Source organism: Mobula hypostoma, chromosome 12 (assembly GCF_963921235.1).
Source record: "Mobula hypostoma chromosome 12, sMobHyp1.1, whole genome shotgun sequence".
In the NCBI taxonomy this organism is placed as follows: Eukaryota; Metazoa; Chordata; class Chondrichthyes; order Myliobatiformes; family Myliobatidae; genus Mobula; species Mobula hypostoma.
Genome location: NC_086108.1, coordinates 114,791,319 through 114,810,392, shown reverse-complemented (window position 1 = coordinate 114,810,392; position 19,074 = coordinate 114,791,319). Strand labels below are relative to the sequence as shown.

General features: G+C 45.6%; 1 protein-coding gene across 2 annotated transcripts in view; it reads right to left on the bottom strand.

Annotated features, from left to right (window-relative positions):
- tnni3k (TNNI3 interacting kinase) overlaps window positions 1–19,074 on the bottom strand; it is a 176,613-nt gene that overhangs the window by 55,263 nt on the left and 102,276 nt on the right. For both annotated transcript variants that reach the window (XM_063064821.1, XM_063064820.1), the window contains 5 exons: window positions 16,856–17,050; window positions 12,934–13,038; window positions 9,443–9,495; window positions 7,916–7,968; window positions 7,501–7,633 (listed from right to left, as the gene is read on the bottom strand). In XM_063064821.1, the coding sequence (XP_062920891.1) occupies window positions 7,501–7,633; window positions 7,916–7,968; window positions 9,443–9,495; window positions 12,934–13,038; window positions 16,856–17,050 (539 nt within the window). The remainder of the gene's footprint in view (window positions 1–7,500; window positions 7,634–7,915; window positions 7,969–9,442; window positions 9,496–12,933; window positions 13,039–16,855; window positions 17,051–19,074) is intronic.

Below are 19,074 nucleotides of genomic sequence, written 5' to 3'. Positions count from 1 at the left end.
GTAATACCATGAGCTTTTAACTTGGTAAGCAGCCTCATGTGGGTGGCACCCTGTCAAAGGCCTTCTGAAAGTCCAAATAGACAACATCCACTGCATTTTCTTTATCTATCCTACTTGTAATCTCCTCAAAGAATTCCAACAGCTTTGTCAGGCAGAATTTTCCCTGAAGGAAACCATGTTGACTTTGTACTACCTTGTCTTGTGTCACCAAGTACTTCATTACCTCATCCTTAACAGTTGATTCTAACATCTTCCCAACCACTGAGGTCAGGCTAACTAGTCTACACTGTAATTTACTTTCTGCTGCCTTCCTCCTTTCTTAAAGAGTGGAGTGACATTTGCAATTTTCCAGTCCTCTGGCACCATGCCAGGGTCCAATGATTTTTGAAAGATCATTACTTATACCTCCATAATCTCTATCACTACCTCTTTCAGAACTCTAGGGTGCAGTTCATCTGGCTTGGGTGACTTATGTATCCTTAGGTCTTTCAGCTTTTTGAGCACCTTCTCCCTTGTAATAGAAACTGCACTCACTTCTCCTCCCTCACACCTTTAACATCTGGCACACTGCTAGTGTCTTCCACAGTGAAGTCTGATGCAAAATAATTATTTAGTTCATCTGCCATCTCCTTGTTCCCCATTATTATTCCTCCTGCCTCATTTACTAGCAGTCCTATGTACACTCTCATCTCTCTTATTTTGAAAAAGCTTTCACTATCCACTTTGATATTGTTTGTTAGCTTGCTTTCATATTTCATCTTTTTCCTCCTAATGATTCTTTTAGTTGCTCTCTTAAGGGGTTTAAAAGCTTCCCAGTCCTCTGTCTTCCCACTAATTTTTGCTTTGTTTTATGCCCACACTTTTGCTTTTACATTAGCTTTGACTGACCTTGTTAGCCACGTTTGTATATTTTGCCATTTGAGTATTTCTTTGTTCTTGGAATATATTCATTCTGCACCTTCCTAGAAACTCACACCATTGCTGCACTACTGACATCCCAGCCAGCAGCTTCTTCCACTTTACTTTGACCAACTCATCTCTGATACCACTGTAATTTCCTTTACTCCATCTCTTACTGCTGCATCAGACTTTACTTTCTCCCTATCAAATTTCAAGTTGAAATCAATCATACCATGATCACTGTCTCCTAAGGGTTCTTTTACCTTCAGTTCCCTAATCACCTCCAGTTCACTATATAACACCCAATTGAGTATAGCTGATCCCCGAGTAAGCTCAACGACAAACCGCTCTAAGAAGCCATCTTGTAGGCATTCAACAAACTCTCCTTGGGATCCATTTCCAGCCTGATTTTCCCAATGCACCTGCATGTTAAAATCTCTCATGACTATCATAACATTGCCCTTTTGACACACCATTTCTATTTCCGGTTGTAATCTGTGGTCCACCTCCCAGCTACTGTTGGGGGACCTGTATATAACTGCCATCAGGGTCCTTTTACCCTCGCAGTTCTTAACTCAACCCACAAGGATTCAACACCTTCTGATCCTATATCATATCTTTCTACTGATTTGATGCCATTCTTTATCAGCAGAGCCACGCCACCCCCTCTGCCTACCTTCCTATCCCTTTGATATAACGTGTAATCTTGGACATTCAGCTCCCATCTACAACCATCCTTCAGCCACGATTCAGTGATGGCCACAACATCCTACCTGGCAATCTGTAATAGAGCAACAACATCATCCATCCTATTTTATTATACTCTGTGCATTCAGATATATCTCTGAGTGCTGCATTTACTACTCTATTTGATTCTGCAACCCTAATGCACTGATACTCACCCTGCTGGCTGCAATTATGTCCTATCATCTATCAGTCCATCCTGACAGTCTGACTGCATGCTATCTTTGCTTTTTTTAATCATCTGTCCTATCCTGAGTCCCTTCACTCCCATTCCCAACGCCCTGCCAAATTAACTTAAACCCTCCCCAACAGTTCTAACAAACCTGCCCACGAGAATATTAATTCCCCTTGGGTTCAGGTGCAATCTGTCCATTTTGTACAGGTCATACCTCCTCCAGAAGAAATCCCAGTGATCCAAGAACCTGAAGCCCTGCCTCCATGCACCGGCTTCTCAGCCATGCATTAATTTGCCAAATCAGCCTGTTGGTACTCTCACTGGTGTGTGGCACAGGCAGCAATCCAGAAATTACTACCCTGGAGGTCCTGCTTCTCAGCTTTCTACCTAACTCTCTGAATTCTCTCTTCAGGACCTCTTTGTTTTTCCTTCCAATGTCATTGGTACCAACGTGTATCAGGATATCTGGCTGCCCCCCTCTCCAAAATGTGGCATGATCCAAGAAGTCCCCGACCCTGGCATCTGGGAGAAAACATACCATCCATAAGTTCCTTTCACATCCACAGAACCTCCTGTCTGTTCCCCTGACTATGAGTCCCCTCCACCTGCTTCTCCTAATGGTCTCCTGATGTTTCCTAATGGCCACAGTATACTGTATATCAATTGTTCAGTGTGTCCCCTGGTGGTTATAGTTCTTTATAACATTCTGGAAAGCTCTGGAAGCTTCTCAGGTGCTGCGTTATTTGAATCAGAATCAGGTTTAATATCACTGGCATACATCATGAAATATGTTGCCTTAACTAATTCTTACTGTAATTTGCAGTAAAAAGTTAAATAAGTAGTGCAGAAAGAGAAAAAAATGAAAAAGTGGTGAGGTACTGTCCATGGTTCATCTTCCACTCAGAAATCGGATGGCAGAGAGGAAGAAGCTGGTCCTGAATCACTGAGTGTGGGTCTTCAGGCTCCTGTACCTCCTCCCGGATCATAGCAATAAGAAGAGGAGATATCTTATTTGCGGCTATCTGATTGGTTGACTCTTATCTGTAAATTTGAATGGGATCTTCCTTATCTCTGGAGTATAAAAAGAGCTGACCACACAGCAACACCATCTTTCTTCTTTCTGCTTTCCTCATTTCTGTCACTAGCCTCTGCTCCTGTTACTGTCCTTTTCCAGTTTTCTTTGTTCTATTAACACTTAATAAAATGATTGTGAAACAACGAGTGTGGTGTCCCTTTCCTAACGTCCGAAAGAAACTTAGATTAAAGGCGTCAGAATCCAAAACAACTCCTGCTGCATCCTTCAGGGATCTATGAACTCTCTTTGCCCCTTCTCATGTTTTGATGTGCATGTGACAAAAAAAGCTGGTCTTTGACTTTCCAATCTTGTACCTTAATGACAAGCAGAAAAGATTCAGAGCAACACACAGAAAATGCTGGAGGACCTCACCCAGCTCAGAGGCTATGGAAATGAGTAAACAGTCGTTATTTAGGGCCAACTGTTGGAGGAGCAACACTTCATTTCATCTGTGTAGCTCCCAACCTCATGGCATGAGCAACAATTTCTCTAACTTCTGGTATTTTTTCTCCTTCCCCTTCTCTCTAGAATCAAGAGAGCTCACCTCTGTCCCAGGATACTGACGGACTTTTACTGCTGTACCATTGAGAGCATACTCACCAACTGCATCTCAGTGTGGTATGGCGATTGTCCTGTATCAGACTGCAAAGCACTTCAGCATGTGGTGAAAGCTGCCCAGCGGATTATCGGCACCCAATTGCCCACCATTGAGAACATCTACCATAAACGCTGCCTGGGCAGGGCGAAAAGTATCATCAAGGATGCATCTCACCCTAACTATGGACTTTTTACTCTCCTCCCATCCAGTAGGCACTACAGGAGCCTCTGCTCCCACACCAGCAGACACAGGAAGAGCTTCTTCCCTGAGGCTGTGACACTGCTGAACCGCTCATCACAGCGCTAAGCAGTATTGCACCCATATTGTGCAGTCTCAGTACTTTTATATTTGTGTGCTGTAGCACTTACTTCTTATTTGCAGTTATTTTGTAAATAACACTATTCTTTGCATTTCTGGTCAGATGCTAACTGCATTTCATTGGCTTTGTATCTGTACTCGGCACAATGACAATCTAATCTAATCTCTACTTCATGTCCCCACTCTGGTATCTTACCTCTTCTCCTCACCTGCCGAGAACCAACCCCTGGCACCCTCCTTCTTCCCTTTCTCCCACAGTCCACTCTCTTCTCCTATCAGATTCCTTCTTCTCCAGTTGGTTACCTTTTCCTCCCATTTACTTCCAGCTTCTTACTTCATTGATATTGTGTGTGTGTGGCTCTGGATTTCCAGCACTGTGTGTATTTCTCTGTCTGTCTCTCTCCGTGTGGCTCTGGATTTCCAGCATCTCATGTTTACACTTCCAAATCACTTTGCTTTAAGACATCACACATTATTACTGTTGATTTTCCAGTGCGTCGGATGAGTTTTAAGGATGAGTGGGACAAGAGGCCCCAAAGAGCTCAAGGGGAACACAAGGGATATTCCCTACTGGGCCAGATGCTGTGGTTTCAGAATACTCTGGAATATTCAATTATCGGAGTTTTATCCGGTTCTGACAGTGGACCATTGATCCCTGAACCACTCACTGTTCCCCTCTCCAGGATGCTGCCGGACCTGAGTTGATGAACAGAGAGCTTGGATATATACATGGAATTATGATGTAGTGGCCATTACAGAGACTTGGCTAGCACCAGGGCAGGAATGGATTCTCAATATTCCTGGATTTCAGTGCTTTAACAGGGATAGAGAGGGGGGGAAAGGGGAGGAGGGGTGGCATTACTGGTCAGGGATACTATTACAGCTACAGAAAGGGTGGGTAATGTAGCAGTATCCTCTTTTGAGTCAGTATGGGTGGAAGTCAGGAACAGGAAGGGAGCAGTTACTCTGTTGGGGGTATTCTATAGGCCCCATGGTAGCAGCAGAGATACCGAGGAGCAGATTGGGAGGCAGATTTTGGAAAGGTGCAAAAATAACAGGGTTGTTATCATGGGTGACTTTAACTTCCTTAATATTGATTGGCACCTGATTAGTTCCAAGGGTTTAGACGGGGCAGTGTTTGTTAAGTGTGTCCAGGACGGATTCCTGTCACAATATGTTTTCAGGCCGACCAGGGGGAATGCCATACTAGAGCTAGTATTAGGTAATGAACCCAGTCAGGTCACAGATCTCTCAGTGGGTGAGCATCTGGGAGACAGTGACCACCGCTCCCTGGCTTTAGCATTATCATGGAAAAGGATAGAATCAGAGAGGACAGGAAAATTTTTAATTGGGGAAGGGCAAATTATGAGGCTATAAGGCTAGAACTTGCGGGTGTGAATTGGGATGATGTTTTTACAGGGAAATGTACTATGGACATGTGGTTGATGTTTAGGGATCTCTTGCAGCATGTTAGGGACAAATTTGTCCTGGTGAGGAAGATAAAGAATGGTAAGGTGAAGGAACCATGGGTGACAAGTGAGGTGGAAAATCTAGTCAGATGGAAGAAGGCAGCATACATGAGGTTTAGGAAGCAAGGATCAGATGGGTCTATTGAGGAATACAAGGTAGCAAGAAAGGAGCTTACGAAGGGGCTGAGGAGAGCAAGAAGGGGGCATGAGAAGGCTTTGGCGAGAAGGGTAAGGGAAAACCCCAAGGTATTCTTCAATTATGTGAAGAACAAAAGGATGACAGGAGTGAAGATAGGACCGATTAGAGATAAAGGTGGGAAGATGTGCCTGGAGGCTGTGGAAGTGAGCGAGGTCCTCAATGAATACTTCTCTTCGGTATTCACCAATGAGAGGGAACTTCATGACGGTGAGGACAATATGAGTGAGGTTGATGTTCTGGAGCATGTTGATATTAAGGGAGAGGAGGTGTTGGAGTTGTTAAAATACATTAGGATGGATAAGTCCCCGGGGCCTGACAGAATATTCCCCAGGCTACTCCATGAGGTGAGGGAAGAGATAGCTGAGCCTCTGGCTAGGATCTTTATGTCCTCGTTGTCAACAGGAATGGTACTGGAGGATTGGAGGGAGGCGAATGTTGTCCCCTTGTTCAAAAAAGGTAGTAGGGATAGTCTGGATAATTATAGACCAGTAAGCCTTACATCTGTGGTGGGAAAGCTGTTGGAAAAGATTCATAGAGATAGGATCTATGGGCATTTAGAGAATCATGGTCTGAACAGGGACAGTCAGCATAGCTTTGTGAAGGGCAGATCATGTCTAACAAGCTTGATGGAGTACTTTGAGGAGGTGACCAGGCATATAGATGAGGGTAGTGCAGTGGATGTGATCTACATGGATTTTAGTAAGGCATTTGACAAGGTTCCACACGGTAGGCTTATTCAGAACGTCAGAGGCATGGGATCCAAGGAAGTTTGGCCAGGTGGATTCAGAATTAGCTTGCCTGTAGAAAGCAGAGGGTTGTGGTGGAGGGAGTACATTCAGATTGGAGGGTTGTGACTTGTGGTGTCCCACAAGAATCGGTTCTGGGACCTCTACTTTTCCTGATTTTTAATAAACGACCCGGATGTGGGGGTAGAAGGGTGGGTTGGCAAAATTGCAGATGACACAAAGTTTGGTGGTGCTGTGGATAGTGTAGAGGATTGTCAAAGATTGCAGAGAGACATTGATAAGGTGCAGAAGTGGGCTGAGAAGTGGTAGATGGAGTTCAACCCAGAGAATGTGAGGTGGTACACTTTGGAAGGACAAACTCCAGAGCAGAGTACAAAGTAAATGGCAGGATACTTAGTAGTGTGGAGGAACAGAGGGATGTGGGGGTACATGTCCACAGATCCCTGAAAGTTGCCTCACAGGTAGATAGTGTAGTTAAGAAAGCTTATGGAGTGTTAGCTTTCATAAGTTGAGGGATAGAGTTTAAGAGTCACGGGATAATGATGCAGCTCTATAAAACTCTGGTTAGGCCACACTTGGAGTATTGTGTCCAGTTCTGGTCATCTCACTAAAGGAAGGATGTGGAAGCATCGGAGAGGGTACAGAGGAGATTTACCATGATGCTGCCTGGTTTAGAGAGTATGGATTATGATCAGAGATTAAGGAAGCTGGGGCTTTACTCTTTGGAGAGAAGGAGGATGAGAGGAGACATGATAGAGGTATACAAAGAGGAATAGATAGAGGAATTAAGAGGAATAGATAGAATGGACAGCCAGCACCTCTTCCCCAGGGCACCACTGCTCAATACAAGAGGACATGGCTTTAAGGTAAGGGGTGGGAATTTCAAGGGGGATATTAGAGGAAGGTTTTTTACTCAGAGAGTGGTTGGTGCGTGGAATGCACTGCCTGAGTCAGTGGTGGAGGCAGATACACTAGTGAAGTTTAAGAGACAACTAGACAGGTACATGGAGGAATTTAAGGTGGGGGGGGTTATATGGGAGGCAGGGTTTAAGGGTCGGCACAACATTGTGGGCCGAAGGGACTGTACTGTGCTGTGTTCTATGACCTCCTGTGTGGTTCCAGTAAGTTCTGTCTTTGTTTCAGACTTCCAGTATCTGCATTTTTTTGAGCTTCACATCTTTCCATCACCGTCCAAACCCATCTTCCCATTTTTACTGTTTTCTTCTCATTTCCCCCTCCTCATCCCTCTGGACCATTTCCTTTCAGTCTCACTCACCCGGCTTGAGGTGTGCAAAGGGGATTTCACCAGTCAGTAGTTCCCAGAGACACAGGGCATAGCTGAAGACGTCGGCTTTAATAGTGTACCGAGTGCACTGTGTAAAGACCTCAGGAGCCATCCACCGCAGGTTCTGTGTGGCAGAGAGAGTCTGTTACACTGGACATCAGGGTTACAGGACACCACCACGACCCCCTGCCACAGAGCTCTGGCATTTCAGTCACCACTCTCACCAATTCCTACTGTCACTTCCAAATAACCCCACAGGACCACTGGATCCACGAAACCACCCGAGTGGAGATTGTAACTTCAGGGGGCAGGGGTGAAGCGTAGGTTGTAAAGTTGGGTTCAGGTGCAAAGGGGAGGTTGTAGGGTTGGGGAGCAGGGGTGAAGGGGAACAGGAGATGACACCTACCCCAGGCTGTTTGGTCATGTTATCTTCATCCATTGAGAGCAGGAAGCGGGACTCTGCAGACAGAGAGATTCTTCAGCAAACCTACACTCCTCATGTTGTGTTCTTTACATTACTGGCGCGGGAGAACCTGTGCTTACAGATACAGAGTTTGACAGCACACAGACAGGCCTTTCCGCCCACTCTACCCCTGCCCCTGCCCCTGCTGGCTACTGCTCTGTATCCATCCCCTTTACCCACCTCTGGAATCTAGCCCTTATTATCCAATGTAAGTCTACACACTGACAACGGGCAGGCCTGAAGATGGTCGCTGGGGTAATTCCTGGGATGAGAGTCCCAAGTGACTGAAGAAATTGGATTGGTCATTCTTTGTAATTTATCAGAATGAGGGGCAATCTTAGTGAAACATACATTGAGGTGGAGATGTTTCCACAGACAGTCTCACATGAGAGGATGGGGGGGGGGCGATGGACATTTAAAATTGAGATGTGTAGAGACTTCTCACAGAGGGAGGGGAATCTCTGGAATTCCCCACTCAGATGGTATGGAGACTGGATCACTGAGGGTGGAATTGAAAGTGGAGGGAGGGAAATGTTTGACAGATCAGGGGACTGAAGGCGATGGGGAACTGGCACAGAAGAGGAGATGAGTCCTGGGACAGATCAGCTATGGTCACATTGAGTGACGGGATAGGACTGAGGGGTTGAGTGGCCTCACCACTCCTGTTCTTCTATTCACATTGAACAATAAATGCATCCGCTGATGGTTCCAGCTGCTGTAACGTAACCTACCAGACTTAAATACCTTCATCTCCATCCAGATGCCATCTACCATCTGACCCCTCATCCACAAGGTTCAAAATTCAAGTTTATTTATCATATGCTCACTGAAACGTATAGCGAAATTTGTCATGTTAACAATTAATACAACCTAATGACGTGCTGGGGGCAGGCCGCGAGTGTCACTACACATTCTGGCATCAAACCAGCATGCCCACCATATTTAGCAGAACACCACAACAGTAAAGATGCCCCTTTCTCCCTCCCACCCTGGCAGGGCATTCCACCAGTCCCTGTGTAAAGCTCCAACATCTAGCATCCCCCAATCACCTTAAAATGATGTCCTCTGGAATTCCCATTGCTGCCTTGGGAAAACGTCTCTAGCTAACCACTCTATCTCTGCCTCTCATTATCTAGAACACTTCTATCAAGTCATCTCTCAACCCTGTGTACACAGGGTTAGGAGTGGGGAGGGGGTTACATTGCTTTGAACAGGGTGCACTAGAATACAAATGTCCTCTCCTGTGTTGGTGGGTGATATGGCAATTTGTTCGGCCATCCCTCTGTTCTGTGAGTCTTCTCTAACAAGGGTTCTGTGAGTCTTCTCTAACAAGACAGGAGTCAGTTACATCAACACCACGTTCAGTGGTCCGAACCCCAGGAATAGCCCGTGAGTCTTTGACCTTTAGGTTGCCCCCCGCCCCCTGCCCAACACACGTCAACCAAGATCTCATATCTGTCAGATCCCAACCTCCAAAGTCAGCAACTACGGCATGGCCGTCTTCGTACAACAGGATGTTATGGCTGCAGGAGAGAGAAGAGAAAAGATCGGTCGTTCACCATGTTGATTATTGTTCTTTCTTATTTTGAAATAAACTATGATAACTGACCCTTCTGATGCGATGTGCAAACACCGTACAATTCACCCATGTGACCAATTAACCGCAAGTCTTTGGAATGTGGGAGGAAACCCACACGGTCACGGGGAGAGCAGACAAGTTCCTCACACACAGCAGCAAGAACTGAACCCAGGTCGCTAATGCTGTAAAGTTTTATGCTGGCCACTATGTTACCATGCCACCTCTAATCATTTTATCTAAATGAAAAATTATTGTTCCCAGTCAGCAAGTTTTTCACACAGAGTGTAGTGAGTGCGTGAATGCACTGCCGGCGACGGTGATGGAGGCGGACACAATAGGGTCTTTTAAGAGACTCTTAGATAGGCAGATGGAGCTTAGAAAAATAGAGGGTTCTGCAGTAGGGAAATTCTGGGCAGCTTCTTTTTTTTGGCGTGTGCCTCGTGTGTGCGAGTCTGTGTGTGCGTGCGTGCGTCCGTGATGATGTCTTTTTCATGGCTTTTACAAGGCGCGGAGCGAGAGAGAGACTGTGTGGTGCGCCACCCCTCACACAGACAGTTTTTGCAGTATTTTCCCTTTGTTTTACGAGGACCTGGCATGGATGGAAAGCGTACTCGGGGCGAACCTGACTGGTTTCGAACCCGGGAACCTCTGCTTCCGGGTCCAGTGCCAATGTCATTGTGCCACCAGCCGGCCCTTTTCTAGGCAGTTTCCAGAGTAGGATACATGGTCAGTAACATTGTGGGCCGAAGAGCCTGTATGAGCTGTATATTTATACGTTCTTTGTTGTGTTGCATCTTTCTAAAACTCTAGTTAGGCCTCATCTGGAGTTCTGGTCATCCCATTATCGGAAGGATGTCGAGGCTTCGGAGAGGGTGCAGAAGAAGTTGACCAGGATGCTGCCTGGATTAGAGTGCATGGGCTATTGCGAGTTTGGACAAACTTGGGTTACGAGGGGCACAGACTGAGTAGAGCCTAGGGTCACAGAGAGCATGCATTTAAGGTGAGAGGGGGTAAATTCAAAGGAGATGTGAGGGACAAGTTCCTCTTACTTGTGGTGGGTACCTGGAATGTGCTGCCGGGATGGCAGATACGTTAGACACTTTTAAGAGAAGTTTAGACCATGAATATTAGGAAAATGAAGGGCTATGGTGATTGTGTAGGCATTAGGGAATTAGTTTAGTTAGCCATTTGATTACTGATTAATTGGCTTGGTTCTGCACATCATATTGGGCTGAATGACTTGTACTGTTCTATGTTCAGTGTCTCCCTAGCAGCTCACACGACCAGAGAACAGTGCTGCACAGAAAGAGGCCTTTAGTCCACCTTGTCCGGGCTGACCGTGATGTTGACCTACGTTCATCCCACTTGCCTGTATTAAGTCCATATCCCTCTGCTCCTTTCCAACGCATGTATTTGCCCAAAAGCCTCTTGAATGCTGTAAACACATCTGCCTCCACCAGTTCCACTGGCTCACTCCAGATACCCTACACCTACCCCTCAGGTTTCCGAGTCATACTGCTGAGCAATACAACATGGAAAAAGGCCACTCGGCCCAACCAGTCTATGCTAACCACCATGCCCACATAGCTAACCCTAATTTCCTGCATTCGGTACATATCCTCCACAAGGCTTGTCCCTCCCTGGACCTATCCAAATACTTCTTCAATTACACTGCTGAACCAGTCCCTCTGGCAGCTCGTTCCATATATCACTACTTTCTGAATGAAAAGTTGCCCCTCAGCTCCCTTTAAAATCTCTCCCCTCTCATTCTAAACCCATGCTTTCTAGTTTTGGTCTCCCCTACCCTGGGGAAAGGACATTACCACCCACCGTATCTATGCCTTTCATAATTCTAAAGATTTCTATAAGGTTGTCTCTATGCTCTAAGGATTGAAGATCTCACCTAGGCAACCTCTCCCTGTGACTCAGGCCCTCCAGTCCTGGCAGCTACCTTGTAAATCTTTTCCAGTTTAATCCTACCTTTCCTATAACAGGGTAACCCAAAGCATACATAGCACTCCCAGTGCATCCTCACCAATGACTTATTCTGTACTACCGCAACATTCTCCAATACTCAGTCACCGAGCTGATGAAGGTCAGGGTACTAAAAGCCATTTTCCCCACCCTGTCTACCCATGACACCACTTCCAATGGATTCCTAGATCCCCCTGTTCCATTACAATCCCTAGTTCTCCACTGACACAATGTCCTACACTAGTTTGACTTTCCAGACTGCTTCATCTCACACTTACCTGTATTGAAGACCATTTGCCACTTCTTAGCCCACTTCCCTAACTGATTAAGATCCCCCTGTAATCTACAATAACCTTCTTCACTATAAACAAAACCTCCTGATTTCACGTCATCTGCAAACTTACCAAACAAGCCTCATGCATTCACTTCCAAACCTCATTTTCCATCCCCATTCCAACATGTCTGTCCATGGCTTCCTCTACAGTAATGATGAAGCCACACTCAGGTTGGAGGAGCAACACCTCATATTGTATCTGGGTGGCCTCCAACCTGATGGCATGAACATCGATTACTCAAACTTCCGGTAATTTCAACCCCTCCTCATTCTCTCTTTTCTCATTCCTCATTCTGGCTCCTCTCTCACGGCTTCTCTTCCCCTCACCGGCCCATCATCTCCCCACGGTGCCCCTCCTCCTCCCCCTTCTTCCATCGTCCACCCTCCTCTTCTGTCAGATTCCTCCTCCTTCTTCAGCCCTTTACCTTTTCCACCTAACATCTTACTTCATCCCCTCTCCCCCATCCACCCACCTGGTCTCACCTCTCACCTGCCAACTCTTTCCCCTCCCCCCACCTTCTAATTCTGATTTCTGCCCCCTTCCTTTCCAGTCCTGAAGGGTCTCAGCACAAAATGTTGACTGTTTATTCATTTCTGAAGATGCTGCCTGACCTGCTGATTTCCGCCAGCATTTCGTATGTGTTGCAGAACCTCCCTAAGTCTGCACTTAATGTAGGACAGTGTCCCATATGACTTCCTTACCACATTATGTACATGTGTTTCCACCTTTAAGGATCTGTGGACCTGTGTTCCAAGGTCCCTCTGCTCCTCAGTACTCCCCTGGGCTCTGTCAGTCACGAATATCCTAGCATCAGTACTGCTTCCAAAGTGCATCACTTCCCATTTAGTCATTAGCAAAGTGGAGTGATACAGCCATTCAGCCCACCATGTCAATGCTGAACATGCATTACCCATCTACACGAACACAATTACCCAGCACTTATTCCATTGTCCTCTCCACCTTGCCAATCAAAGTGTGAGCCACGATATCTGCTGGATATGGTGGCTGTCCCTGCCTCCACCACCCCCCAGCCCTCATTACCTCCTCCACTCCCAGAGCTTAGGGCCCTGTACCTGTTCAGGTCTCTGTGGATGATGGGCTGAGTTAGGTTGTGAAGGTATTCCATTCCTTTGGCCACATCGATCGCGATGATTAGCTTGGACTGAAGGTCAATAATTCTGTTGATCGAGGAAATAAGACAAAAACTGAATAAGTGGCAAAAAAATTCTGGAGAGAGAGTGGTCCCAATTTCAAACAGAGAGAGAGAGGCCCAATTTCAAACAGACAGAACGAGGCCCCAATTTCAAACAGACAGAACGAGGCCCCAATTTCAAACAGACAGAGAGAGGCCCCAATTTCAAACAGACAGAGAGAGGCCCCAATTTCAAACAGACAGAACGAGGCCCCAATTTCAAACAGACAGAGAGAGGCCCCAATTTCAAACAGACAGAACGAGGCCCCAATTTCAAACAGACAGAGAGAGGCCCCAATTTCAAACAGACAGAACGAGGCCCCAATTTCAAACAGACAGAGAGAGGTCCCAATTTCAGACAGACAGAGAGAGGTCACAATTTCAAACAGAGAGAGAGAGGTCACAATTTCAAACGACTTCTGTAGCTCTGGGTTTTTAACGGGATGGAGTTGCTAGCTGAATGCCCAATCCTCCTATCCTCTTTGTTTTGCAGCCAAGCTTGGGACTGTCCATGGCAGAGTTACATTAACATATACCTCTGATAAATAAATCTGAATCTGTATCTACTTTTCTCATCTCTTTGTCCGTTATATTCTCCCTCTGTTTGGCGAATCTGCTCCCTACACTTCGCTCGAATATCACTGAAGTATTCCCATGCCCCTCTCCATCATCTCGGCTCTCTCCCTCATCACCTGAGGGTCCCAGCCTCCCCTCCACCCAGTCTGTGGAATATTCCAACACTGTTCTGGGCACCCACCCGTAGATACAGTCCTGATGCAAAGCTTCAGCACAAAACACTGACAATAGATTCAATGTTTCAAGAAAGATCCACAGTCAGTGTTTTTGGCACAGCTTCTTTCTCACCACCATCAGGTTTTTGAATGGACAATGAATCAACCCATGAACACAATGTCACTATTTTGCTTTAGGGTTTGTGATTTACGTATTTTATGCATTGCAATGTACTGCTTCTGAAGAACAACGCATTTAGGTTTATTTTTTGTTTTTTTGTGACTGTATATTTTCTGCTATTGTAACTATATGTGTTCTGTACTTTGTGTGACCGTTGGTTCTGTGTTTTGCACTGTGCCCAGCAGGTATGCCATTTCAGTTGGCTCTATTCATACGCATGCTTGAGTGAAAAGTAAATTTGAACTTGAACTTGTTATGTCAGTGACATTAAACCTGATTCTCAAAGTTAAAAGTACATTTTTATCAAAGTTTATACAGTATACAGCCCTTGAGATTCGTTCTCCCACAGACAGCCACAAAACAAAGAAACACCATGGAAACAATTCAATCAAACTCCCAATGCATGAAAAAGAACAAATCACACAAACAGCGAAAAGCAAGCAAAATACACACAGCATATTAAATATCAAAATGCCGAGTCCACGAAACGGTTGAGGAGTGACAGCCAGTTCAGTTTATTATTGTGTCAATGAGAGCAGGCCACAGCCACAGAGACAGTTCTGTGCCAAATCATGCAAATAGCAAAAAAAGATTCTGATTTCATTCCCCCTTCCCAACAGATGCTGCTCGATTCAGAGTTCCTCCTGCGTCTGCTGCCTGAGGTCTCTTAAAAGATGCCCAAAGTGCACTCTCCTACCATTCTCACCCATTTTGCCACCCAGAACCATCACTTCAACATTTCACTTTAGTTTACGGAAGTTTCCCTCACCAGGATTGTTTGTGATATTTATAAAATCACCTGGAGGAAAACGTGGATGGTGCGTTAGTAAGTTTGCAGTTGATATGAAAATTGGTGGTGTTATGGATAGCGTAGAAGACCGGCAAAGAATACAGTGGGATATAGATCAGTTGTAGGTATGGATGAAGAAATGGCAGGTGGAGTTTTGCATGATGAAATATGAGGTTTTGCACTTTGGGAGAACCAATGTAAAAAGACAGTAATCATTGCTAATGGCAGAGCCCTCAACAGTGTTGATGAGCAGAGGGGTCTTGGGGTCCGAGTTCATAGTTCCATGAAATTGGCTCCACAGGTCAGTAGGGTGGTTCAGAAGGCTGCAATGCTTGCTTTTGCTTCTGTTAGTAAGAAGTCAATTGGTTATGTTGCAACTTCATAAAACTCTGGTTCGGCCACATTTGGAGTTTTGCATACAGTTCTGGTCACCCCTCTAGAGGAAGGATGTTGAGGCACTGGAGAGGTTTACCTGGCTACTGCCTCGATTAAAGGACATAGAACCATAGAATCATAGAACCATAGAAACTACAGCACAGAAACAGGCCCTTTGGCCCTTCTTGGCTGTGCCGAACCATTTTCTGCCCAGTCCCACTGACCTGCACACGGACCATATCCCTCCATACACCTCCCATCCATGTATCTGTCCAATTTATTCTTAAATGTTAAAAAAAAACCCACATTTACCACCTCGTCTGGCAGCTCATTCCATACTCCCACCACTCTCTGTGTGAAGAAGCCCCCTCTAATGTTCCCTTTAAACTTTTCCCCCCTCACCCTTAACCCATGTCCTCTGGTTTTTTTCTCCCCTTGCCTCAGTGGAAAAAGCCTGCTTGCATTCACTCTATCTATACCCATCATAATTTTATATACCTCTATCAAATCTCCCCTCATTCTTCTACGCTCCAGGGAATAAAGTCCTAACCTATTCAACCTTCTTCTGTAACTGAGTTTCTCAAGTCCTGGCAACATCCTTGTAAACCTTCTCTGCACTCTTTCAACCTTATTTATATCCTTCCTGTAATTTGGTGACCAAAACTGAACACAATACTCCAGATTCGGCCTCACCAATGCCTTATACAACTTCATCATAACATTCGAGCTCTTATACTCAATACTTCAATTAATAAAGGCCAATGTACCAAAAGCTCTCTTTACGACCCTATCTACCTGTGACGACACTTTTAGGGAATTTTGTATCTGTATTTCCAGATCCCTCTGTTCCACTGCACTCCTCAGTGCCTTACCATTAACCCTGTATGTTCTACGTTGGTTTGTCCTTCCAACGTGCAATACCTCACACTTGTCAGTATTAAACTCCATCTGCCATTTTCCAGCCCATTTTTCCAGCTGGTCCAAGTCCCTCTGCAGGCTCTGAAAACCTTCCTCACTGTCTACTACACCTCCAACCTTTGTATCATCAGCAAACATGTGCTATAACAGAGGGTTGGACAAACTCGGGTTGTTTCCTCTGGAATGGCAGAGGCTGATGAAATATCTCAGAGGTTTATAAGATTATGAGAGTAGACAGTCAGTATCTTTTTCCCAGGGTTGAAATGTTTAATACCAGAGGGCATGCATTTAAGGTGAGATGCGAGGGGCAAGTATCTTTACAGAGTGTGGTAAGTGCTTGGAATGTGCTGCCTGGTTGGTGGAGGTGGCAAATAGAAGACAGCCATTCATGACACTCATATAGGCACTTGAATGGGCATCTCTGTCTCTCGCTCCCTCTCTCTGTCTTACACAGATTATCTTCCACTCTCTCTCACACACTCTCTTACACATAGACAGTCTCACAGACACACCCACTTGTCTCTCACATTCTCTGTCTCACAAACACACACTCTCTCTCTCTGTCTCACACAGACTGTCTTGCGCACAGCCCCCCTTGCAAACACACACACTCTCTCTGTCTTACACAAAGACTATGTCAAAAACAGCCAATCTGTCTCACACTCTTTCTTGTGCACACTCTTCCTTCCTCTCTCTCATACTGACACTCCACAGGACTAGGCCAGGCAGAATGGGCTGAAGGGCCTGCTCCAGCTGGTAAACTCCACAAGAGCAAAGCCTGGAGAAGGTTAGTGAGGAGAGGCTGTACCTCTTCTGTTCGTGCAGGAGGGAGAACAGGGAGCCACCGGAGATGTACTGAGTGACGATGGCGAACTGACTGGGGTCGCTGAGGCAGGCGCCGACGAACTGGATCACACACGGGTGGTTCAGACGGCAGAGGATGGACACCTCGCGGCAGAACATATCAACGTCAGACTTGGAGCAGAAGGTGTTAGCGCGATATCTGGGGAGGAAGAAAGTTGCGGCAGTGAACCACAGACACACACGGAAACGGAGTCCTCAGGGAGTGATATGAAGTCCAGGAACGACAGATATCAAAGGATGTCAGTAACGTAGTGATAAGCATAACACCTTTTAGTACCAGTGATCGGTGCTCAATTACCACCACTGTCTGTACAGAGTTTGTATATTCGCCCCCGTGTCTGCACAGGTTTCCTCCAGGTGCCCTGGTTTCCTCCCACATCCCAGAAAGATGTACGGGTTAGGGTTATTGAGTGGTTGACGTGCTACGTTGTTGCTGGAAGCATGGTGATGTTTATGGGCTGCACTCAGCACATCACAGATAATGATGAAAATGAAATGTTTCACGGTATGTTTTGATATTTCAATGTACACCTGACAAATAAAACTAATCTTGATTTAACTTTAACCTTCTTCTATCCACGTACCTGTCCAAACAGCTTTTAAATGTAACTGCATCCTCCTCTACCACTTCCTCTGACTACTCGTTTCATATACCCGCCATCCTCTGTGAAAAATATACCCCCCAGGTCACCATAAAGACCATAAGACAATAAGACATAGGAGCTGAATTAGGCCATCAGGCCCATCGAGTCTGCTCCGCCATTCAATCAAGGCTGATCCTTTTTCTTTATCTCTTCCTCAACCTCAGTTCCCGGCCTTCTCCCTGTAACCATGTCCAGTCAAGAACCTATAAATCTCTGCCATAAATACACCCAACAACCTGGCCTCCACAGCTTCATGTGGTAACAGATGCCTCAAATTCACCACCCTTTGGCTAAAGAAATTTCTCCGCATCTCTGTTTTGAAAGGGCGCCCCTCTACCCTGAGGCTGTGCCGTCTTGTCCGAGACTCTCCCACCATGGGAAACATCCTTTCAACATTTGAAAGGTTTCAATCAGATCCCCCCTCATCCTTCTGAATTCCAGCCAGTACAGACCCAGAGCCATCAAACATTCCTTGTATGATAACCCTTTCATTCCTGGAATCATCCTTGTAAACCTCCTCTGGACCCTCTCCAATGCCAGCACATCTTTTCTAAGATGAGGGGCCCAAAACTGTTCACAATACTCAAGGTGAGGCCTCACCAGTGCCTTTCCTTGCTCTTGTATTATAGACTTCTTGAAATGAATGCTAACATGGCATTTACCTTCCTCACCACTGACTCAACCTACAAGCTAACCTTCAGGGTATTCTGTACAAGGACTCCAAAGTCCCTTTGCATCTCATATTCTTGGATTTTCTCCCTGTTTGGAAAATAATCTGCACATTTATTTCTACTACAAAAGTGCATGGCCATGCATTTTCCAACATTGTATTTCATTTGCCACTTTCTTGCCCATTCTCCTAATCTGTATCCTCCCTGTTTCCTCAACACTACCTCTCCCTCCACCAGTCTTCATATCATCTGCAAACTTGGCAATAAAGCCATCTGTTCCATCATCTAAATCATTTATATACAGCATTAAAAGAAGTGATCCCAACATCGACCCCTGCGGAACACCACCAGCCACTGGCAGCCAACCAGAAAAGGATCCTTTTATTCCCACTCGCTGCCTCCTACCAACCAGCCAATGCTATAACCATGTTAGTAACTTTCCTGTAATACCATGGGCTCTTAACTTGGTAAGCAGCCTTGTGTTGCACCTTGTCAAAGGCCTTCTGAAAGCCCAAATATACAACATCCACTGCATCCCCTTTACTTGTAATTTCCTCAAAGAATTCCAACAGGTTCGTCTGGCAAGATTTTCCCTGAAGGAAACCATGCTGACTTTGTACTACCTTGTCCTGTGTCACCAAGTATTCCATCACCTCATCCTTAACAATTGTCTCTAACATCTTCCCAGCCACTGAGGTCAGGCTAACCGGTCTATAATTTCCTTTCTGCTGCCTTCCTCCTTTATTAAAGAGTGGAGTAACATTTACAATTTTCCAGTCCTCTGGCACCATGCCAGAGTCCAATGATTTTTTGAAAGATAATTTCTAATGCCACAATTTCTAACGCTA